Below are 25,892 nucleotides of genomic sequence, written 5' to 3'. Positions count from 1 at the left end.
GATAATTCAGAGATTCTACAAATATCTTGAGAAAAAGAGTAACTAGGGAGAGAATAGGACCCTTTAAAGATCAACAGAACCATTTGTATAAGACTCTGGTGCGGCCGCATCTGGAGTATTGTGTGCAGTTTTGGTCGCCATACTATAGGAAGGATGTGGAGGCACTGGAACGGGTGCAGAGGAGGTTTACCAGGATGTTGCCTGGTATGGTAGGAAGATCGTATGAGGAAAGGCTGAGGCACTTGGGGCTGTTTTCATTGGAGAAAAGAAGGTTTAGGGGTGACTTGATAGAAGTGTACAAGATGATTAGGGGTCTAGATAGGGTTGACCATGAGAACCTTTTTCCACGTATGGAGTCAGCTATTACAAGGGGGCATAGCTTTAAATTAAGGGGTGGTAGGTATAGGACAGATGTTAGGGGTAGATTCTTTACTCAGCGAGTCGTGAGTTCATGGAATGCCCTGCCAGTAGCAGTGGTGGACTCTCCCTCTTTATGGGCATTTAAACAGGCATTGGATAGGCATATGGATGATAGTGGGCTAGTGTAGGTTAGGTGGGCTTGGATCGGTGCAACATCGAGGGCCAAAGGGCCTGTACTGCGCTGTATTTTTCTATGTTCTATTTATGTGTGGAACCACAGGAGATGGGTGAGATACTAAACAACCATTTTACAAGTGTCAATATTTACTGTGGGAAAAGATATGGAAGCTAGAGAACTTGGGGAAATAACAGTGATATATTGAAAATTGTGTGTATTACAGAAGAGGTGGTATTTGACGTCTTAAAATGCATGAAGGTGGATAAATCCCCAGGACCTGATCAAATGTATCCCAGAGCTTTGAGGGAATCTGAAAAGAGATTGCTGGGCCCCTTGCTGAGATATTTGTACCATTGATAGTCACAGATGAGGTGCTAGAAGACTAGGGGATGGCTAATGTGGTGCCACTACTTAAGAAAGATGGTAAGGAAAATCCAGGAACTATAGACCAGTGAGCCTGACTTCAGTGATGGTAAGTAGTTGGAGGAGCTTCTGAGGGATAGTATTTGCACATGTTTAGAAAGGCCAAGATTGATGAAGAGTCAACATGGCATAGGTAATAGGGTCTCACTAGCTTGATTGAGATTTTTTGAAATGACAAAGATGATTGTAGGCAGAACAGCAGATGTCATCTGTATTGACTACAGCAAGGCATTCAACAAAGTTCCATATGGTAGATTGCTTAGCAAGATTAGATTACATGCAATCCAGGTGGAGCTAGTCAATTGGATACAAAATTAGCTTGAAGATAGGAGATGGAGGCTGGTGGTAGAGGGTCTATTTTCAAACTGAAGGCCTATGATTAGTGGTGAAAGTGAGGTCTGCAGATGCTGGAGATCAAAGTTGAAACTTTATTGCTGGAACAGCACAGGTCAGGCAGCATCCAGGGAACAGGAGATTCGACGTTTCGGGCACAGGCCCTTAGTGGTGCACTGCAAGGGTCGGTACTGGGTCCACTGCTTTTCATCATTTATATAAATGATTTGGATGGGAATATCAGATGACACCAAAATAAGTGTGTAATGGACAGTGAATGTAGTTATCTCAGAGTACAAGACTTTGAACAGATGGGTCAATGGGTGGAGGGATGACAGATGGAGTTTAATTTCGTGAAATTAGGTGTTGCATTTTGGCAAGGCAAATCAGGGCAGGACTTATATAGTTAATGGTGGGGCCCTGGGTGCCAAAGAGACCTTGGAGTGCAGGTTCATAATTCCTTGAAACTGGAGTCACACGTAGGCAGAGATGGAAATGTGTTGCTGGAAAAGCGCAGCAGGTCAGGCAGCATCTAGGGAACAGGAGAATCGACGTTTCGGGCATTAGCCCTTCTTCCTGAAGAAGGGCTAATGCCCGAAACGTCGATTCTCCTGTTCCCTAGATGCTGCCTGACCTGCTGCGCTTTTCCAGCAACACATTTCCATCTCTGATCTCCAGCATCTGCAGACCTCACTTTCTCCTCACAAGTAGGCAGGATGGTGAAGGAGGCATCTTGTCTGCTTGCCTTCACTGGTCAGTGTATTGAATAGGAGTGTTGAAATGTCATGTTGCAGCTGTACAGGAAGTTGATTAGACCACCTTTGGTAGACTGCATGCAATCCTGGTCTTCCTGCTACAGGAAAGATGTTGTGAAACTTGAATGAGTGCAGAAAAAGAAGTTTCCAAGATTGGCAGGTTTGAGCTATGGGGAGTGACTGGATGGGCTGGGGCTTTTGTTTTTGCCGTAGAGTTTTGGAAGCTGAAGGGTAACCTTATAGCGGTTCATAAAATCATGAGGAGCATGGATAGGGTGCATAGCCAAAGTCTTTTTCACAGGGTAGGGGAGTCCAAAATTAGAGCGCATAGGTTTAAGGAGAGAGGGAAAAGATTTAAAACAGAGCAGAGGGGGAACTTTTTTATGCAGAGGGTGGTGTGTGTATAGAATGAGCTGCCAGAGGAAGCAGATACAATTACAACGTTTAAAAGGCATCTGAATGGGTCCATGAATAGGATGGGTTTAGAGGGATATGGGCCAAATACTGGCAAATGGGACTAGATTGGTTTATGATATCTGATTGACATGGATGAGTTGGACCGTAAGGTCTGGTTTCGTGCTGTATTACTCTATGAAGCAGTACCTTTTTGAATGGTTGCTAATTTTAATTTAGTAGGAAGAGAATGATTTTTCAAATACAAATTTCTTGATACCAAAATCAAAGTTCTTTAATCAAGAATGATAACTTGTTCATTGTATCACAAAATATCTGAAACAATTTCTAAGTCTAGATTTCATGAGAAGTATGGCATTCTAATACATTAAACTGTATACCATATATCCAGTTAGTCGATATGTCTTGAATCAAATGCACACTTAAAGCTTTACAGGCAAAAGCAAGCCAAGACAACTTCTGAATACATACAAAGTAATTTATTAAAAATAGGTTGCAAGTGAAATACAGTAGAAATAAGATACTACAGCAGTTCTGGAGATCAGTAAACAGTTTAATAACAGCACGCTAGTGGTGATCACACAAAAGAACTCTGTAAACCCAACAGAATCCATGAAATATAAGTTTTCCTCTAAGAGCTCTGAATGCCAGCAGCACAGAAACAATAGCAATTTATTTTTCATTTATAAAATTACACTAATTTGTTCCAGTTGTTTGTATCATGCTGTTGGTATTCAGGACTCTGGCAATCACCAAATCACCTGTTCAACTTTAAATACAGCAAGCTTCAAACATGTCCTTCATGAGGGGGTTTATTCTCATTCTCTTCTCTACTGGTTCTTGCTACACAGCTGAAATGGTACAGCACTCTTCTGTACCACGTGAAACAGCTTCATAAGTAAAAAAAATATTTACACTCCAATCTTCATTAGACATTTTAATTATTGTACATTTAATATAAAGTGATTCCTTTCCTAAGGCAGTGGAAGTCTACTCTATGCTTAGAAGTGTGCATTTATCCCTAATTACAATTATAGACCACAATATCATACAGAAAATTGTTCAACAACTTTAAAATCCAAATCAGAACATCTAGCTAAGAGGAAATTTTGGTTGGAATCATAACAAGTTTTATTAAAATGCACATAGAAGAAAGCTTTTCTTTCTTGTAAGTAGAATGAGGTCCACACTTCCCATTTATTAGCCACCTACTGCATAGCTGAAACGATTGAGGCACCAGCTGCTGGGCAAGGTTTCTTCCAATACATTTAAAAGCTTCTACATTACAATGTTTACAGTTCTGTATTATACCATTTTGCTTCACCATATGCCATTTCCAGGTGTAGTGCACTCTCAGAAAATCAGAACCCCAAAACTTTGTAAAAGTGACCATTACCTTCATTTAACTTTATTAAAACATTTAACAGTGCTCAATTTGTATAGCTAACTTATAATATGCTTGGTATGCAACTTGCCATAGTGAAAGATTTCCTGCATCCTACTTTAGAGTTGCAGGAGTCAAAGATTTAGCCTGTACAACCTAGCATAGATTATATACTGAGTGTTTCATTAACACATTCATAAGACGCCAACTTTATTTTGTGTTCAGCTCATTTTCTAGTTCCATCAGTTTTCGTGATGCCTTCACTTTGTTAGAAATGTCCTGTCCATGTGAGAAAAGACGCTGACGTTCTTTAAATGTTAGATTTTCTGGGGATCCTTTCACAGCCGGTGCTTCTGGCTCTTGGCCGTTCCTTTTTTAAATTAAAAAAAAACCGTTAATATGCTGGAATATATATAATTATAGTCCAGATTCATTCTTTTCACAATTACTAGTTGCAATGTAGCACCAATTTAAAAATATTTATTTAAAGTTAGTTTCTTTTTTAAAAAAGTTCCAATGTATCAGTATCTTTCTGCTTCAAGGTATTAAACTGCAAACAAGTGCAGAATTCATGAAAATATAATGACAAACCTCCTCTGCCTGCAAACCCCTGTCTGAAGTTTGCGCATTGTCAGCAACCTAATAAACCTACACTGGAAATAATGGATGTAAGATATTGGAGACAGTCACTTTCACTGCACTACTATCATAATTGCAAAATGTGTCTCAAATGAATTGGACAATTCTAACTGACAGTAACTACATGAAACTGCAAAGCTTCAAGATAAATACGTAAATATACTTTGGGATAATCTCTTGGAAAGGAACACACCGCAATCTCAATACACAAAAAATTTCAGACCTCCAATATTTTTTCTTTTCCTCTGTGTGGACTACTGAAACAGTTAAAATGCCTGCACATAGTTCACTAATCCTAAAATGTATAATTTCACTGTTGCAACTGATATAAATAAGGTGAGAGCAAACAAGTTCCCTTTCCTTTATGTATTAGTTGAGAAATGTGCTAATGGGTTCTTCTATTTCTATCGTCTGGAAGTCTACATTTGCTGGTCATTATAATTGTTGGGAATAACTCCAGTTTCATGCTACAAAATCAACTTTACAGAAAGAACAATTGCATTTTCAGAATCAATGCAATGTACTGTTTCTCAGTTTGACAATTATTCCAAATTAATTATGTTGCTTAGTCAAAAAAAAACCTCACCAGAAAATTATTCCAAAAAATGTATTAGCACCCCTAATCGAAGTTGTAAAAGGCCAATGTTTATGTAGCTGACTACCATTCTGAAATGTGAAAAAATAGTAATTCAAGTTGATTTGTTGTGTTTTATTCAATTGGAAAATTTGAACTACAATGTTTTAAAAACCGCATTAGATGCTGTATTTCAAGATCCAGTGCAAAGATTTCATTTGGCTTTGGTATCATAAGGATCCTATTGTGGATCTGATGTGGTATATTCATTTTCAGAATTATTCTTCTGTCAAATTATCTACTCTATCCATTGAGATGGATATTCCATTTTTTTTTCATGATTTGACAACATTGAAGGAAAGGAGGGGGAGCTGCACTGATACTAAGAAATGGGTTTAGTACATTAGTAAGATAATCCCAGATCAGAAGAATGATGTGTTGAATCTGTCTGGTTGGAACCAAAAACAGCAAGGGGTGGCAGACATTAGTTTAAGTTATTTATAGACCACCATCAAATAGCAGTGGCAGTGTTGGGAATGGTATAAATCAAGAGATGAGAGAAATATGTATCATGGGGAAGACAGTATTCAAGGGTAACTTCAATGTGCATATTGACAGGGAAACGAATAAAGCACTAAACCTGTGGAGGATGAGTTTCTGGAGTGTGTTAGGGATGGTATCCCAGAGCAGTATGTTGAAGAGCCAACTAAAGGACATGCTATTTTAGATCTAGAATGATGAAATGAAAAAAGGCTAATTCACAACCTTGTTGTAAAAAATATCTTTCAGGATGAAAGATAACAATGTGATAGAATTTAAAATTATAAGAGTGAGGTAGTTAGGAAGCAAGGATGTTTAATTTGAATAAAGGAAATTATGAAGGCATGAGACACAAGCTGGTTGAGGTTAACTCAAACAATCCATTGAACTTCATGCCTATACATCAGCAATTCAGTGTAAGGAACTACTACATGACTTACAAGAATGATATTCCTTCAGAAAACTCAGTCAACTGCAGTTGACAAAGTAAGTTCAGATTTGTATGTGATTAAAAGAAATGGCTCTAAGGTAGAAGACAGAGGATGGTGGTGGAGGATTGCTTTTCAAACTATGACTAGCAGTGTGCCACAAGGATCAGTGCTGGGTCCACTGCTTTTTATCATTTATGTACGTGATCTAGATGTGAACGCAACAGGTATAGAATCATAGAGATGTACAGCATGGAAACAGACTCTTTGGTCCAACCCAATCTAGCCCCACTTGCCAACACCCGGTCCATATCCATCCAAACCCTTCCTATTCATATACCCATCCAAATGCCTCTTAAATGTTGCAATTTTACCAGCCTCCACCACTTCCTCTGGAAGCTCATTCCATACATGTACCACCCTCTGCGTGAAAAAGTTGCCCCTTAGGTCTCTTTTATATCTTTCCCCTCTCACCCTAAACCTATGCTGTCTCGTTCTGGACTCCCTGACCCCAGGGAAAAGACTTTTGCCAATTTATCCTATCCATGCCCCTCAATTTTGTAAGCCTCTAAGGTCACCCCTCAGCCTCCAACGTTCCAGGGAAAACAGCCCCAGTCTGTTCAGTCTCTCCCTATAGCTCAAATCCTCCATCCCTGGCAACATCCTTGTAAATCTTTTCTGAACACTTTCAAGTTTCACAACATCTTTCCGATAGGAAGACGACCAGAATTGCACGCAATATTCCAACAGTGGCCTAACCAATGTCCTGTATAGCCGCAACATGACCTCCCAACTCCTCTACTCAATACTGTGACCAATAAAGGAAAGCATACCAAACGCCTTCTTCACTATCCTAACAACCTGCGACTCTACTTTCAAGGAGCTATGAAGCTGCACTCCAAGGTCTCTTTGTTCAGCAACACTCCCTAGGAACTTACCATTAAGTGTATAAGTCCTGCTAAGATTTGCTTTCCCAAAATGCAGCACCTCGCATTTACCTGAATTAAACTCCATCTGCCACTTCTCAGCCCATTGGTTCATCTGGTCAAGATCCTGTTGTAATCAGAGATAACCCTCTTCGCTCTGCACTACACCACCAATTGGTTAGGAATTTTGCAGATTACACCAAAATTGGAAGTGTAGTGGACAGTGAAGGTGGCTACCTCAAAAGTACAATAAGATTTTGATCAGATGGGCCAATGAATGGCAGATGGAGTTTAATTTAGATAAATGTGAGGTGCTGCATTCTGGAAAGGCAAATCAGGGCAAGTCTTACACACTTAATGGTAAAGTTCTAGAGAAGTGTTGCTGAACAATGAGACCTTGGAGTACAGGTTCATTGTTCCTTGGAAGCAGACGGGATAGTGAAGAATGTCCAATAAAAGAAAGCATACCAAATACAATGCATTGAGTATAGAAGTTGAGAGGTCATGTTGCGGTTGTACAGTATATTAATTAGGCCACTTTGGAATACAGTATTCACTTATGGTGTCCCTGCTATAGGGAGGATGCTGTGAAACTTGAGAGGGTGCAAAAAAGATTTACAAGGATGTTGCCAGGGTTGGAGGGATTGAGCTGTGGGGAGAGGCTGAATGGACTAGGGCTATCTTCCCTTGAGAACTGGAGGCTGAGAGGTGACCTCATAGGAGGTTTATACAATCATGAGGGGCATCGATAGGGTAAATAGATATGAACTTTTGCCTGGGGTAGGGGAGTCCAGAACTAGAAGGCATAGGCTTAAAGTGGGAGAGGAAAGATTTAAAAGGGTTCTAAGGGGCAATGTTCTCACACAGAGTGTGGTGCGTCTATGGAATGAGCTGCCAGATGGTAGTGCTGGAGGCTGGTCCAATTACGACATTTAAAAGGCATCTGGATGGCTACTTGAATAGGAAGGATTTACAGGGATATGGGCCAAATACTGGCAAATGGAAATAAATTAATTGAGAATATCTGGTCAACATGCACGAGTTAGACTAAAGGTTCTGTTTCCATGTTGTACAGCTCTATGACTCAGAGGTATGCTATTTAGAGGTTGGGAGATTTATAGAACATAACAAACAAGAACCAAGAAACTGATAAGGAGAGGGAGAACAGAACAGAACAAACTAGCAAACATAAAAATGGACTGCAAAAGTTTACCCAAGTAAGTGAAAGGGAATGTTTGGCTAAAATGAATGTAGATCCATTACAGGAAGAAGGACTGCAGATGCTGGACAGTCAGAGTAAAAATGTGTGTCACTGGAAAAAAATGCAGAAGGTCAGGCAGCAGCCGAGGAACAGGAGATGATGTTTTGGGCATAAGCTCTTCATCAGGAATATGGAAGGGGAAGGGGACGGAGAGATAAATAGGGGAGATGGGACTGGAGGGGGGGGAGAAAGATAGGAGGGATGATAGTTGGTGGAGATGATTGTGATAAGTCAATGGGAAGGGTGGAATGGATAGATGGGAAGATAGATGGACAGGTAGGATAGGTCACCGGGGATCTCAATCCCCACATCATCCTAGATTCAATCTGCCAACTCAGCGCCACTCTCTTGACACGACCTACCTGTTCATCTTCCTGCCCACCTATCCACTCTACCCTCCCATCAACCTATCACAATCACTTCCCACCTACTTTCTCCCCCAGCCCTAACCCTCCATTTATCTCTCAGCTCCATTCCTGTTGAAAGGCTTATGCCCGTATGACACTCCCGTTCCTCGGATGCTGCCTGACCTGCTGTGTTTTTTTCCAGTGCCACACCTTTTAACCCATTACAGGAAGAGTCAAGACAATTTATAATGTGGAAGAAAGAAATAGCAGATAAGCTAAAAGATGAAAACTAACACAATGTTGGAAAAACTTAGCAGGTCTGACAGCATTGTGGACAAAGAAATCAAATGAGTCAAAATGTTAATTGTCTCTTGCCCTACAGATGCTGCCAGACCTGCTGAGTTGCTCTAGCATGCTGTGTTTGATTCAGAATTCCAACATTGGCAGTATATTGCCTTTAAGCTAAATGATTACTGTCTGTTTTCAGTGAGAATGATAAGAGAAATTTCCCAGAATGAGAGATCCAAGTGGCTAGAGGGAATGAGGAATTGAAAGAAATCATAAGACAACTATACTGGAGAAATTATTGGGGCTGCAAGTTGATAAATCTCTAGAACCTGATGGTCTTCATCCCAGTTTTGAAGCAAGTGACTATAGAAATTTGATGCATTGGTGATTACCTTTCAAAATTCTAGATTTTGGGATAATTCCTGTGGATTAGAAGGTACCAAATGTCACCCCACTTTTAAGGAGTGAGTGAGCGAGCGAGAGAGAAAATGGGCAAGTATAGATCTGCAAACCTTACATCAGTAGTCGAGAAAAGTGTCATAGAAATGTACAGCACTGAAACCGACCCTTTGGTCCAATTTGTCCATGGCGACCAGATACCCTAAACTAATTTAGTTCCATTTGCCAACACTTTTCCAGCTGTGCCTTTACAGGTAAAGGCACAGCTGGAAAATAGGAAGCCTTAAAAAAAAAATGAGGTAACAAGAGTCCAGAGACAGTATGTTCCTATTAAGGTGAAAGGCAAGGCTGATGGGTGTAGGGACTGCTGGATGTCTCGAGAAATTGAGGTTTTGGTCAAGAAAAAGAAGGATGTATATGTCAGGTATAGACAGCAGAGATCAAGTGAATCCTTAGAAGAGTATAAGGCAGTAGGAGTACACTTAAGGAGGAAAGCAAGAGGGCAAAAAGGGGACAGGAGATAACTTTGGCAAACAGGGTGACAATAGGACCCCTCAAATATCTACAAAGCAGCCTATGTGTGGAACCACAAGAAATGGGGGGAGATACTACACAAGCGTTTTGAATCAGTGTTTACTGTGGAGAAGATATGGAAAATACAGAATGTGGGGAAATAGATGATGACATCTTAAAATGGTGAGGGCAGCAGTGGCTCAGTGGTTTGCACTGCTGCCTCACAGTGCCAGGGACCCAGGTTCAATTCCAGCCTCTGGCGACTGTTTGCACATTCTCCGCCATGTGCATGGGTTTCCCCCAGGTACTCTGGTTTCCTCCCACAATCCAAAGATGTGCAGGTTAGGTGAATTGGACACGCTAAAAATTCCCATAGAGTTCAGGGATGTGGAGGTTAGATGCATTAGTCAGGGGTAAATGTAGGATAATAGGGTAGAGGAATGCATCTGGGTGGGTTACTCTTCAGAAGATCGGTGCGGCACTGTAGGGATTCTATGATTCTATTCTATGATTCTAAAAAATGTCTATAAATGCTAGAATCTATTGCAAAGGATGTGATAAATACACATCTGGATTTGCAAATAGGAAATAGGTTTTGAGAAATTTGCCTTTAAGCTGTTACTATCAAAATTTTTAAAAAGGAGAGCTGATGATTGTAGTATACTTCGGTTTTCACAAGTAGTTTGAGGAAGTTCCTAACAGGAAGCTGGTTAGAAAAACGGAAGCATTGGGAGAGGAGGTAATGTGGAGAAAGTGAGGAAGCAGATACTAGAGATCAGAGCTGAAAAATGTGTTGCTGGAAAAGTGTAGCAGGTCAGGCAGCATCCAAGAAGCAGGAGAATCGACGTTTCGGGCATAAGCCCTTCTTCAGGAGGTAATGTACTGACTTGGATTGACTGGCAACAGATAGAAAACAGAAGAGGAATAAATAAGTCATTCTCACATTGGCAGGCTATGACTAACAAGCTATTGCAAGCATCAGCACTTAGGCCAGCTCTTTGCAATTTATATCAATAATATAGAGCTAGGGATTGGAAAATGTAAGTGTACAAAAGGGACCTAGGTATCCTTGCTGATGAGTCACTGAAGACTAATATCTAGGTCCAGCAAGCTATTAGGAAGGCTGATTGAATGCTAATGTTTATTACAAAGGAATTTGAGTACAGGAGGAGTGAAGTCTTGCTTCATTTGTACAGGAGCTTGGATAGATATCTGAAGCACTGTGGCGACTTTGGCCTCCTTATCTCAGGAAAGATATCACTCCTGCACGTCACTGTCATAGAAGAGGAGTGCAATCAATGTTCACTAGATTGTTCCTACAATTGTCATATGAAGAGAAATTGAGCAAACTGGGTCTATATTCAAAGAATGAGGGGTGATTTTAACTAAAAACTTAAAGGGGATACACAGGCTAGATGCAGGAAAGATGTTTCTCCTGGTTTGGGAGTTGAAAACCAAGGCACAAGTTAAAAATAAGGGAGGTGCCAGTTGGGTCCAAGATGGCGATGAACTTTGTTAGAAAATTTCAAAGATCTGGGGAAGCTCAGTCTTCGAACATGTTTAAGGCTGAGATTCTAGATTCCTGATTACTAGTGGCAACTAGGTTACTGGCATAAAGGGTAAAGGCACTGAAGTGTTTGATCATCCTCCATCATTGAATGGCAGGGCTCAATGGACTAAATGATCTGCTCCTGTTCCTATTTTGTGCATTAATCACATCCCCAAGATTTGACGATGAAACCTCACAAACATCAAGTGGGGCAGCTAGCATTTTTCTTCATTAACCATTTGGCCAGAGGACAGAAAAAATGAAAGTATGTATAATTTTTAGGCGTAACTTTGGAAGTGAAAAAAATTGTTTTCATACACAATGTCAACCTTTATGCTGTGATTGAGAAAATTTTGGTCCATTTTGGACTTCATTTGATAGTAACATGATCCTTGAACGGCTTGTTGAGACACACATCCACAAGATTTAACAGAATGCAGACCACTCAACACAACCACAATTTGCATTTTATTTCTTTGTAGGCACCTTTTGACCTTACTATATATTTAATTTTGTTCAGATGACCATGCAAACTCATCAATATTATCTTTTCATGTCCTGAAGTCTTCACTGGAATTATTTTGGAATCTTCTCATTTGACATTTCAGATGGTGGGGCAAATTGAAATTCATGGGCATTTTACCCATGTTGCCAATTTGACAATGGATATTATTTTTTGCTGCTAAATTGCTGGAAATTGATCCTTTTGGTTAAGGTTTTTTGGAAGCATCTGAGTGCTCTTGTATTCTGTCATAATGAAAGATATTTTGTTCCACAAATCTGCTACATTATCAGCTGTTGCACCAATTTCTTTGCTAGACTCAACATCTGATTTGACCCAGGAGAAAATGAGGACTGTAGATGTTGGGAGATCAGAGTCAAAAAGTGTGGTGCAGGAAAGGTGCAGCAGGTCAGACAGCATACGAGGAGCAGGGGAGTTGACGTTTTGGATACAAGTCCTTCATCAGGGATGTGATTTTGATTTGGTCCATTTGAGTATATATGCATCACATTTGTGGTGACAATTTAATGTCAAGGACTCATTATATTTCTTGCAATCAGTCCAGTGGTTGACCCTGGTTTTCACAGTGCATTTGATCCTGGAAATGTTATGTTCTGACTTGAAAACAGCTTTGTCCATCAGTCTTTTTACAGGTGGACCCACTTATTAAGCCGTTAGCATGTGCTGTTAACCTTTGTGTGCATCAAATCATGCACCCAATGGAAACACTACCTGCAGCACCTTGCTCAATCCCTTGTTCCAACTCAAGGCAAGCATGAACTTAAACATTGATTTTTTTGACAGAAAAAATTGGAGTTTGATTTATATGTTGAATTGGCTTAAACATGCATTTTGGTGCTTAAAAAAGGGGTCATTTATATGCTGGATCAACTTATAATTACTATGGGTTTGTCTTTGAGCTGAGGTGGTTAACAGGAGACAATAGAAATGTTCATAGTTACTCTTAACGTCTCATGATTAAGGAAATACATTTCTCATGGAATTAGAACAGTAACTGAAGATTACAGATTAAAAGTAACTGAGAGAACCAGAAGTGACATTAGGAAACTGCTCTTAAGCACGGAGTTAGTGAGATCTGGAATACTGGCAGGACAATAATAACTTAAGGATTTGAGTATTTAACCTGATATAGGAAATGTTTTGAAGCTCTTAACAGGAGTGAGATTAATTAGTTTGCTCTTTCAAACAGCTGCAACAATTTGGCTGAATGAGCCCCTTCAGTGCTGTATCTTTGGATGATGTTATATACAGTAATAAGGCATTATGTGCCAAATTATTTCTTAAAATGCATAATCTTCCCTATTCTGTCCTGGCTTTCAGAATTTGCACTTATGGAAGTTATTGCACCCTTAGATCACAAATCTTTCTTTAGTCTGGCACATTGTTTTCACTTGATGTAAAATATGGAGTCGTTGTCCAACACCAGATACACCCAAGATAATAGTTGGAAATTTGACAAAGTACAAATTCAGTCTGGAGCGTTTATTTAAATTTTGAGCTTTCTTTCAGTCCAAAAAAAAAGAAACCTTATCAAAAGATAAGCTTACTAGCATATGAAAACACAACCCATTCGAAAATTATGATAACTTGCAAATTCTCAAAATAGGTTCCAATGACATAACTAAAGATAAATATGGAATTTAAAAACTGCTTGAATTGATAGATTCCATGCTACAGCACTGTAGGTCAATGGCTCCAACCTGGTTGTTATCTATCTCTTAGTGAGGATGTGTATCGGGTATAAGCAGGTAGGCAAAAAGTTAAGTTTTGAGTTTGTGAAACAAGAAGTTCAGTTGAGCATAACTCAGATCAGATAAGAACTTGCAGTTAACAATGGGGTGCTGGAGGCAAGGGCAATGTGTTAACAAGATGGAAAAGCATTCATTATGTAGAGCCATTTAACAATATTGGAAACATTCAGTTTGTAAGGTCCGTTTAACAAGGTGAGAAGTATTCATTATGTGAAGCCAGTTAAGGTTAAGAACATTCATTGTGTAACTCCAGATGGCTTAATCTTTACTATTAACACTCGCTGATTGTAACGGTCACCCAATCAACAGGTCATTGATTACACGTTGCCTTATCTGGATGCTCCTCCCTGTAAAATGATTTACAATTCATTAAGAAACTGCTGGTCAAGAGAGAAGTCAGAGAACTCGTGTCCTTGTGCACGTGGGCGATTGTTCTCTCTCCGTCCAGGGCCCGGAATAAAGAAGGAGGAGGTAAAACCATACTGCCTCTAAGCATTTTGCTTCGACTGAGGGGGAGGAACGAGATGACATTAGTAATAATGCTCAGTAGCAAGAAACAATTAAACCTGCAATTTTTAGAATTGGGCAATGCAACTATTTCCAATAAACCTGGATTTTGCTACCCATGCACCACCTTTTCAACCTGTCAATGGGGCACATACATGATTTGTGCTTTCAGATAGATGTGATGTTAATTCCTTAATGTTACATCTCCCTCACAGTTAGAATAGCCCACTGTGGTGCTTGTTAAACTGTGTATTAAATTGTTGTGTTGCAGTTTCTTTAATCCAAATGTGATTCCCAAAATATTGCAAACACTTTGGAGAAAAATACAAATAAGCCTGTAATAACAAAGCTGCAATAACAACTTGTGCCAAGAATAAACATGAATACTGACTAGTTGGGCCAGAAATGACTTTTTCTACTTTATGTATCATGTAACTTTTATAGTCTTTGCCCAAGACTGAACTGACTGTTCCAACAGGAAATCATTAAGAGGCACTTTCGGAAAGCACCCGAAGAGTAAGTTTTAATTGTGCCTTGTACCTTCAAAGAATTGGGGTTCATCCTATAAATAAAAAAAACACCGTACTAGGCATTTGCAAATATAAAGCTTGTATACATTGAGAACAATGTGTCAACCTTACCCTTTATTCTGCTCAGGACGCTTCTCTCTCGGGCTTTTGTAAACTTCATTTGCTCCAATGCTACTTGTAGTTGATCCGCCATAAGGACCAAATCCTAATTAATAAGTAAAATATTTAGCTTGAAAGGGTTAGATCACAATCAGGAATAATGAAATGCAAAAGCCCATACAAAATATGAACTTTCAATACTGGAAATTGAATGGTAGGAAAATAAACGGAAGAGTGTGTTTTTATAACAATGGACTACAAATTCTCAGAAGAGAAACTTCATGTTAAAAAACTGAACAATGACTTCAATTTTTATTTTACCAGATAAAGCAACAAAATGAGTTGCACGCTGTCCAGGATCAGAAACTCCAGCCTTGTATTGACAGTAATACTGATCCTACTATTTAGGTTTAAAAATCCTCTGATTAGAAGGTTTGCTACAGAATAATAATTTACCTTTACTTAACACTTGTAATACTGGATAATGTTCCAAGGCTTCAGACGGGTGTTGTCTGAAAAAAGTAATTTGCATCTGAAGAAGGGTCAGTTATAAAAGCAGATTTTAAGAAGGTTCTTAATTATGGAAGCAATGGAGAAGTTAGAAAGAAAATTCTAGATCTTATGGTCAATGTTGGGACAAAAATAAACTGGCGATACACAAGAGGATGGAACTGGAAGAATGCAGAGTTTTTGGAAGGTTGTGGGGTGAAACAATGGTATAGAAATGAGGAGGAAAAGGAGGAACACAATGTTGCAAATTTTAAATTGGTTGACTTGGAATTTTAGGAGAACTGAGTTGTGTCAGAGGCAGAAGATTGTAACTTGGGTCTTCTGTATACTTGATTGATGATAATTGCAGTTACACATGACTGGGTTGCAGACAAGCAGCTTATCAACAATTAGGATCAAGTATAACTTTATTTCGGGGAGGGATGGGAGTGGGACAAAGAAAGAGGTTAGTGATCGGTCACTATATGTTAACAATATATGTTAACAATATATGATAAAATAACTCATTGCAGGATATACAGCAGAGATAATAAAAGCAAGTTGTTTAAGTTCCACTCAATTGGACAAGAGACAGCACTTGGTACAATCAGCCTTGGTGCACAGAGGTCAATAGGAAACAATATATCACAATCACAGTGAATATCCTATGATTTTCATTAGAAATTGGTGGAATCCTGATTGGACATGTTCAAACATGGACTTTCAACAATATTGAAATATTCAACAATATATTCAAGAACTCATGGAAATGTAATGGGGTCTCAGTTTGTAAAGCAGAGAATTAAATGTGGGTTTGACATGGGATATTTGTTCATGGAAGCAAGTGTTAAAAGGGAATTGGACAATACTAGAGAAGAGAGAACTCAGTTGGTGTGAAGAGAAAACAAATTGGAGGTCAGACGTTCAGTGGCAATGGTGTCAAAACACAGAGCATAAAGAGGGCTAGAAGAGCAAGATGAGAATTCAAGACTGGAGCACATTTAGCTTGATGGAAAAGGGGAATAGATGCATGCAAATGGAGCATGTAATCTAAATGATCAAGTCATACATGCTTTAAAATTTTAATTGAAGGCAAACCAATTTTCAATTTTATGCTATCTGGGGAAGCATTTTGGAAATTAAAGACAGCTGTCTTTATTTCGCATGTTATATTACTGTACTTTCAAAATATTGTAGGCATAGTGAGAAATAATTTGTGAAATGCAGAACTCTTTACCAAGCATTCACTGAGCCAAGGAAACCACTAACCAGGGGATGGAGCTGTGCAAACACTGCACAATGGACACTGGGAGATGATTATTTCATTCTATGAAAGCTGTGGAAGGGTGGTAGTGGTAGTAAACGAGAATAGAGGTGCGGGAGGGGGATGAAGCAAGTGGGAGATGGATGAGGCAAGGAGGCAGTGAGGATGGAGAATGTGGAAGAGGAGTAGGTGGTGATGAAGAAAAGAGGGACCGCATGGCAGTTGGTTGCAGAATTCAATTGAGTTATGTTAGTTAATCAAGGATCTTTACCAGAGATCACACTGTGTAACATTTCCAGACCAAGGTTCCAGGTAAATCCCATCTATTCAGACCAAATCTTTGATAGTGAAATTAATAGGATAATCACGGAGGGTCTCTGGGCATGAATATTACTCCTAAGACAGTATAAACTATAATGTACTGTGTGCATCAGAGTTTCAGCAGCATTCTGACTGGTTGCACAAACTTAAACCTAGATTTCTCTGATCTGGATGCTAAATATTTCTTTCCCCTTCCCCAAACTAAAGTCTAAAATTATTTTTCCCATTGTACATGTTGACCAATTATAGATTGGGTTTAAAACCAAAATACATATTCCAAATTATTGATATTATTTCATCAAAGACTTAATAATTTACAAGTTGTAACAATTGTATAGTTTTCTGCTTTGTAAAACAAAGACATCAACATAAACTTGGTTTCTTTTGCTACCATTCAAAAACATTACTAATGCATTAGCAATTTATTTTTTATAAAAATGTACAGCAGGGAGTTTGGTTAAGCACAAAATGAAAAAAATGAGTAAGGCAAATGACAGTGTTAGGTAATGATTGAAGAGAATATGAATACAATACAGACTATAATTTTGAGTAATCAAATTCTATAGCCAGATTGCATTCTATGCATTATGGACAAATAGTTGTGAATCTTAATTTACCTATCAACAAACTGTTGTTTGAATAGTTCCTAGTTAACCAATAGATTACAAATTTAAATTTAAGAGGCAGACATTTATAGAATCTCAACAAGCATGTTTGTTGTTGATTCACAACTAATTCCACTCATAATGCTAAGTTAGATCACACCAGATCAGTTCCCCTTTGCCACATGAACAGTAAAAGAGAAGGCTTGAAATTCTCAAAATGGATAAAAACTGCAAGCATACCATGCCACCTTCTCTTCCAGTATATGGAGAGGGGCTTTTGAGATGCATTCATTCACAGAACAGATTAAAAACCAAAACCAACAGTACTTTGATTGGAACAAATTAAAGTAAAGGATCAGGTATCCACTAAGCATATTAGGGGAGTGCAACAAAAATATCTAATTCGAGAGGACAGGAAAATCTGAGATAGAAACTAAGAAATTGAAAAGAGAATATTCTTTAAAGGCAAAATGATTCATTGATTCGAATATCAAGTGAAATTTGTGTTATTCTGGAGGAAGAGAATTTTACATCAGGAAACAATTATAGTTGCATTCTCTCTAAGGAAGTTGGAAGAACTTAGAAAGTCCAAACATCAAAAAGGAATACAAGATTGTTACTTGTTTATATCTCTACCTTTTGAACCACTCTGTGGCACGAAGTTCGGTTTGGTTGGAGGGGGAGGGGGAACACCAGCTTTTGGAGTAGTACTGTTGGCATTGGCAGATGGTGGTCGGAATGAGTTTGAAAGATAGTAGCCATCTGAAACCGGGCGGGGTTGACGAATGAATGGCGGCTGCTTAGGGGCAGAAAGGAGATCACCATACGATTTTCTTGTGACGGAGTACTTATCCTGACCTGAAAGATTTGCATCTTCCTCGTCCTCATCATTGTATGGGACAAACTTGGCAGTGTAAACTGTGTCAGGGGAGACGATCTGTGTTTTCATGTAAGAGATGTTTCTCTGAGGAGGGGGAGGAGCGTTAGATGAATGGGGTGGGGGAGGGAACTCATACTGCTGGGTTTCAGAAGCATAGTTCCTTGGAAGGGGAGGCCTGTACAGACCAGGTTCATCAGGTTGCAGTAACTTCCTCTCAGCTTCTTCCTGCTGTCTACGCCTTTCAGCTTCCAAACGCGTATAATATTCTTCTTCCTGTCTTCTCTATGGAAAGCAGAAATTTCTGTCAGTGCGAAAAATACAATAGTATTAAAGAGAACTGCTTTGACACATTCATTGGAATACGATGTGGTGGAAAAATTGTAAATAGGCAAAACCTCTCAACACCAACTTGATGGCTGCTGGGGACAGGAGCAAAGCAAGAAAATGCACATTAAAAAAAATCATCAACCTTTTCTTCAGTTTCTCTCCTTGCTTGCTCCTCCTCTTGACGATGACGCTCATTATCTTGCCTTGCTCTTTCTTCTGCTTCTCTTTTTCGGATATCTTCCAGCTGTTGATGACGCCTGCGTTCTTCATCTTGCAACTGTAATTAATTTATTGATATTTAATTTTAAATTCAACAATTGGAGATCCTCCCAAAAATTGTTTCTAGTAAGCTACCAGTAATTCATGGTACATTTGGTATGTATAAGACAGTTTTTACTTCGATCACCAGGATGCTACACTGCAGAACATTACCATTAATGCTGATATATCAGCAGTCTATCAGAGAGCAAACTGCTTTGAAGTTCTATTCCTGCACTGGCAAAAATGACTATGACCAGCAGATTATTACCTGCACTGACATTGTAAATTTCAACTTATCTAGTCAGGTAATTTTCTCTCAACATGTTGTAGTATGTAACTCATTTATAGGATCAGATTTCCCCAAAAGATGACTGCCAGCCTCACAAATAATGATAATTTTTAAAATACATAATGGAACATTGTTATAAATTTTCCAAGTAGCAATTTATGTTTTAGAGCTTACTCAATCTTGAAGTTTTTGAACAAATAAATTAAACAAGGCTTTACCTTGATATTTGAACAATAGAAAAGAGATACTACAGTGGTTTAAAAAAAGATCCAAAATGCAATCAAAATTACAATGTGCAGCCAAAGGTTAGCCCTGGCAAGATATAGTCAGTTCTGCTGGCAAGTGGGGAACACCGTTTCTAAATTGTAAACTTGTAAAATGTGTTGGCTATAACACTATTAGATTGCCAACATTATTATTATTTGTATTGCACGATTTTTGTATAGCATGGGGTCACAGAGGAATGCGACTATCTCGTTAGAGAAGAATGACTACTTTATTTTGCTCCTCCATGGCCAAAGCAGCATTGTATTTTGCATTCTACATGTCACTCTTCCTTTAGTTCTAAGTACAGATTAACAACTTCCATTAGCATAACTGCTCGATCAACAATTCCTGAAAATTGTTTGAGGTGTTAGTCAGCTGAAATGATGCAATCCTGCTCAGCCATTTCAACTAAAATAAAACACTAGAGAAGCACTAATACTGATGAGGGCAATAGTGACTGCTAAACTATAAGTTGTGTTCTGACATTTCATTACTATAAAACTCACATCATAGCATATTTTTCTGACAGGTTCTACCACATGCTTGACACTTTCAAACAATGTTAACACCCAATAAATTGCATAAGTTGAATCAGACCGTATTTATAGGGAGAAAAGCTGGAATCAATTTCAGTTCCACAAAAACAGTACCCTGATCTCATTATAATATTTAGCTTTACAGACACATCTTTACAATAAGAGATACTTTAAAATATAATTTAATCATACCTCAATCCAACATCAAAGACAAGGGATATATGACAAAGACAGTAATAATATTTTAAATAAAGTTTAACATATAAAGCAACTGAACCACTACTTTTATTTGATGATTTGCTTTTCAAAAACAAATTTCCTTTCCCGTCCTTGCATCAATTGTGACAACACACTATACCTGATGAAAAGCACCAGTTATTGATTGGAAGCTCTTTAGATCAAGTAGATTGGACGGGGCGGTGTTTGTGCAGTGTGTCCAGGAAGCTTTTCTAACTCAAGATGTAGATTGTCTGACCAGAGGGGAGGCCATATTGGATTTGGTACTTGGTAATGAACCGGGACAAGTGATGGGCTTGTTAGTGGGTGAACATTTTGGTGATGGTGACCACAATTCTGTGACTTTCACCTTGGTTATGGAGAGAGATAGGTGCGTGCAACAGGGTAGGTTTTACAATTGGGGGAAGGGTAAATACAATGCTGTAAGATAGGATCTGAAGAGCATAAGTTGGGAGCATAGGCTGTCAGGGAAGGATGTCGTGGAAATGTGGAACTTTTTCAAGGAACAGGTACGACGTGTCCTTGATAATTATGTACCTGTCAGGCAGGAAAGAGATGGTCGTGTGAGGGAACCTTGGTTGATGAGGGAGGTCGAATATCTTGTAAAGAGGAAGAAGGGGGCTTACATAAGGTTGAGGAAACAAGGTTCAGACAGAGCATTGGAGGGATATAGGATAGCCAGAAGGGAGCTGAAGAAAGGGATTAGGAGAGCTAAGAGAGGGCATGAAAAATCTTTGGCGGATAGGATCAAGGATAACACCAAAGCCTTTTTATGCGTATGTGAGAAACATGAGAATGACGAGAACGAGGGTAGGTCCGATCAAGGACAGTAGTGGGAGACTGTGTATTGAGTCAGAAGTGATAGTAGAGGTCTTGAATGAGTACTTTTCTTCAGTATTTACAAACGAGAGGGACCGTATTGTTGAAGAGGAGTGTGTGAAACGGACTGGTAAGCTACTTGTTAGGAAGGAAGATGTGTTGGACATTTTGAACAACTTGAGGATAGACAAGTCCCCCTGGCCTGACGGGATATATCCTAGGATTATGTGGGAAGCAAGAGAGGAAATTGCAGAACCGTTGGCAATGATCTTTTCGTCTTCACTGTCAACGGGGGTGGTATCGGAGGACTGGAGAGTGGCGAATGTTGTGCCCCTGTTCAAAAAAGGGAATAGGGATAACCCCGGGAATTACAGGCCAGTTAGTCTTACTTCGGTGGTAGGCAAAGTAATGGAAAGGGTACTGAGGGATAGGATTTATGAGTATCTGGAAAGACACTGCTTGATTAGGGACAGCCAGCACGGATTTGTAAAGGGTAAGTCTTGCCTTACAAGTCTTATTGAATTCTTTGAGGAGGTGACCAAGCATGTGGATGAGGGTAGAGCAGTGGAAGTAGTGTACATGGATTTTAGTAAGGCATTTGATAAGGTTCCCCATGGTAGGCTTATGCGGAAAGTCAGGAGGCATGGGATAGTGGGAAATTTGACCAGTTGGATAGAAAACTGGCTAACCGGTCGAAGTCAGAGAGTGGTGGTAGATGGTAAATATTCAGCCTGGAGCCCAGTTACAAGTGGAGTTCTGGGTCCTCTGCTGTTTGTAATTTTTATTAATGACTTGGATGAGGGAGTTGAAGGGTGGGTCAGTAAATTTGCAGATGATACGAAGATTGGTGGAGTTGTGGACAGTGAGGAGGGCTGTTGTCGGCTGCAAAGGGACTTAGATATGATGCAGAGCTGGGCTGAGGAGTGGCAGATGGAGTTCAACCCTGTCAAGTGTGAGGTTGTCCATTTTGGAAGGACAAATAAGAATGCGGAATACAGGGTTAATGGTAGGGTTCTTAGTAAGGTGGAGGAGCAGAGGGATCTTGGGGTCTATGTTCATAGATCTTTGAAAGTTGCCACTCAGGTGGATAGAGCTTGAAAGAAGGCCTATGGTGTATTAGCGTTCATTAGCAGAGGGATTGAATTCAAGAGTCGTGAAGTGATGTTGCAGTTGTACAGGACCTTGGTTAGGCCACATTTGGAGTACTGTGTGCAGTTCTGGTCGCCTCACTTTAGGAAAGATTAGATTAGATTATCTAATAAGATTTTTTAGATTACATTACAGTGTGGAAACAGGCCCTTCGGCCCAACAAGTCCACACCGACCCGCCGAAGCGCAACCCACCCATACCCCTACATTTAGCCCTTACCTAACACTACGAGCAATTTAGCATGGCCAATTCACCTGACCTGCACATCTTTGGATGGTGAGAGGAAACCGGAGCACCCGGAGGAAACCCACGCAGACACTGGGAGAACGTGCAAACTCCACACAGTCAGTCGCCTGAGGCGAGAAATGAACCCGGGTCTCAGGCGCTGTGAGGCAGCAGTGCTAACCACTGTGCCACCGTGCCACCCAGATGTGGAAGCTTAGGAGAGGGTGCAGAGAAGATTTACCAGGATGTTGCCTGGAATGGAGAATAGGTCGTACGAGGATAGGTTGAGAGTGCTAGGCCTTTTCTCATTGGAACGGCAAAGGATGAGGGGTGACTTGATAAAGGTTTATAAGATTATCAGAGGAATTGATAGAGTAGACAGTCAGAAACTTTTTCCCTGGGTACAACAGTGTGTTACAAGGGGACATAAATTTAAGGTGAAGGGTGGAAGGTATAGGGGGAATGTCAGGGGTAGGTTCTTTACCCAGAGAGTGGTGGGGGCATGGAATGCGCTGCCTGTGGGAGTGGCAGAGTCAGAATCATTGGTGACCTTTAAGTAGCAATTGGATAGGTACATGGATGGGTGCTTAAGCTAGGACAAATATTCGGCACAACATCGTGGGCCGAAGAGCCTGTTCTGTGCTGTATTGTTCTATTAACCAACAAGCTTGATGGAATTGGTATTCCTCAGCAATTTTCAGGCCCATCATTGAACTAATCATTTACAAACAATAACTTTAAAAAAAGGTTGAGCATATGTAAAATGAATGCTGAATTGTTCAGCCATTTCAATTAAAACAGTAATTACTAATTTAACAGAATTTACTTCAAACAACATCCGGCTTTCTTAAGTAGTGACTTGTTGCATAAACCTCAAGTCACTACTTTATAGTAATCATAATAAAGTAGTGAAATGGAACATTTTGGTTTGGGCTGCTCGTGTAAAGGCACTGTAAAGATAGATACAACTGCACATACTATGTAAAAACAAAAACTATTATATCGTCATTATTGCATTTGTTTTAATATTTTTAGTAGAAAATATATTACAAGGACATTGCTTCAAAATCATACTGATCAAATAGAAGGAAAAGCTAAATTTTGTTTCTGAAAAACAATTCACAAAGCTTTCCATATAGACAGTACATTAACAGGGAAGTTGACAGCATTAAGGTCAGTGTGATAAAAGAGCATAAAAGTTGTGGAGACAAAGTATCATCACAAAAAAAATCCACAGCAACTTAAGACACTGAAGCAACAAATACATGACTCCATGGTGGGGCTGATTTATCATAGTCGAATCCTTACTTCAATTACCTATACGAGCTACATTTCTGTTGATTGAGGGGAACAGAAATGAAAAAATAAATTCAGCTTTGGCACAGTTCTGTAGTATTTTACTGTTTAGCTTTTGGTTTAAAAAAAAAACAAGAGGGGGCAAAAATATAGTGACTTGCATCTTCGAACATGAAGTGAATGAATATTGCTTCAAAAGTAAAACAGCGTAACAGCTAATTTGTGCCACATATGAAAATGTGATACTATTTAAAGATGACAAGAATTTTGTAGTGAAGCCAAATGTACAATATTGCAAGTCTTAAAATCTGATATAAAGACTGAAAATACTGTGAGTACTCAGTCAGCCCAGCAGCATCTGTTGAGAAAGAAAGGTCATTGCTCCGACACGTTAATTCGATCATCAGAACTAAAAAGAAATGAGATTACAGGTTTTAAGTAAGTGCAAAGCTAGGATACAGAGGAAGGGTGGGCTGGAGAACAAAACGAAGGATAAGGGTGTAGATAAAAATTAGATTTACATGTAATCCTTTTGCTTTGCACCATCACGTCTCTGGTCAACTACCTGAAATGCTAACTCTCGGCTCTCCACTGATGCTGCCAGATCTGCCGAGTACCTACAACATTTGTTCTCATTTTGAAGTTTAGAGCTTGTTCAAGAGAGTGCTTCAAACTTTACCATGGGTCTCTTGTCTTATATCAATAAAGACTTGTGATAGGCTAGTGCATGAACCTGGTTGATATAATGAAAATATTATGGTATCAATCATAAGATCAAAAGGGGATGGAAGAGAGACAACAGAACAAATAGCTTGCAAAACAGAACTACTCTTTACGTATGCTGTTCCCAAACATTAAAATTCCAGTTCAAAAGTTCATCCAGATCATAAACATGCTATTTAAAATAAAAAGGCCACAAAAAAACAGAATATAGATCAAAACAACACACAATGAAAGAAAATAATAAAACATCAATATTTGGCACATTTACAAGGCACATGTAACACTAAATTGCGACTGTTCCCAGATGCAGTCTCCAAAACCAGACATAAGTTAGCAAAGAAGAGAATAAACAAGCAGGAAACTAGCTGGAGGAAAAATTTCAGAACATACCAAATCTAGAACCGAGATGGCTGGAACAGTCTGCGGCAGCGATAAGAAGAAAAGGAAATATGCAGCAAAATCATTAGTTCAGTCAGTACCCATAGCTCGGATTTCATTACTTCTGGCACAAAATTAGAAAATCTTGCTCTGTGAACAAGCTCTTGCTAGACTGCGAAGAGCTCAGTGCCAGACATGTGGAAGAAAACAGACATAAGAAAGAAGGATGTATTTTTAAAGAAGTACTTGAGAGAGAGTGAGAGAGAGAGAGAGAGAGAGAGAGAGAGAAAACACAAAAAGAATCAAAATAATTTAGGATTATGAGTAAGCAAAAATCAATGATAAAACTTGAAGGTGAGCATGAGAATAGTCTATAGAATTGATCATTTGTAGGACTGTTCACTCCCAAATATTTATTCAGAACTGCTTGTGAAGGCTTTCCTTCCAACACGTGATTTTGTAAGCACATAGTACAAGTAGATAACTTAATATTTCAGTTGTGGGACTCACATTCTCATATAAAGTGGATACTTATTAAACAAACATTATACTATCTAACAAAGTTTTATAGCTCATCTCAATGGTGTTGCTTATAATAAAGGGCTATGCCTCTTCAACTGTCTTGATATCTTTTCTTCTATAGCTTTTGTTGAACCTGTTTTCATCCTTAACTGAATGTATCTACTGTAGAGGCAAGTAATTCTTCACATTCAACTCAGTTCTTTCTACAGGTGTCACAATATGCTTTACATGATAGCGTTTAGAATTGGAGTGGAGAAGAGACAATAGCAGCAATTGAAGACTGGTGCACAAATCAAATATGCATGGTTTGAATAGAGGGAAGAGGAATAGGGCTTAACTTGTTGTAAAGCACACGGAAAAGGGTAGTGGGGCAGCTCCTTGGCTGTGCTCTTCCAGCACCACTAATACAGAATTGGGTAAATAAATAGGTCAATGAGTGAATGAGAAGGGAATTTGGCTATGAAAGAAATTGGGAAGGGGGGTCTGGAAATAGTTCAAGACATGATCATGTGTTTGAGAATTGGCAAGTTCAACTGATGTGGTAGATAAGATTTCCTAGAAGGAGTAGGGGAAAAAGCACAGT

General features: G+C 39.2%; 1 protein-coding gene across 12 annotated transcripts in view; it reads right to left on the bottom strand.

Moving 5' to 3' along the window:
• Nucleotides 1–2,926: 2,926 nt before the first annotated feature.
• afdna (afadin, adherens junction formation factor a) overlaps nt 2,927–25,892 on the bottom strand; it is a 242,063-nt gene continuing 219,097 nt past the window's right edge. For 4 of the 12 annotated variants that reach the window (XM_087991512.1, XM_087991513.1, XM_043696281.2 and 1 more), the window contains 5 exons: nt 24,800–24,829; nt 18,750–18,884; nt 18,037–18,562; nt 14,734–14,827; nt 2,927–4,217 (listed from right to left, as the gene is read on the bottom strand). In XM_087991512.1, the coding sequence (XP_087847638.1) occupies nt 4,058–4,217; nt 14,734–14,827; nt 18,037–18,562; nt 18,750–18,884; nt 24,800–24,829 (945 nt within the window). In that variant the 3' untranslated portion in view covers nt 2,927–4,057. Of the gene's footprint in view, nt 4,218–14,733; nt 14,828–18,036; nt 18,563–18,749; nt 18,885–24,196; nt 24,420–24,799; nt 24,830–25,892 lie in introns of those variants that run through there. The other 8 variants (XM_087991514.1, XM_087991516.1, XM_043696283.2 and 5 more) reach the window with 5 other exon arrangements.

This window comes from Chiloscyllium plagiosum, unplaced genomic scaffold, assembly GCF_037043375.1.
Source record: "Chiloscyllium plagiosum isolate Xiang-an unplaced genomic scaffold, Cpla_swu_hap1 HiC_scaffold_10, whole genome shotgun sequence".
Taxonomy (NCBI): domain Eukaryota; kingdom Metazoa; phylum Chordata; class Chondrichthyes; order Orectolobiformes; family Hemiscylliidae; genus Chiloscyllium; species Chiloscyllium plagiosum.
The sequence above is the reverse complement of the archived record's forward strand: the minus strand, read 5'-3'. Positions and strand labels throughout refer to the sequence as shown.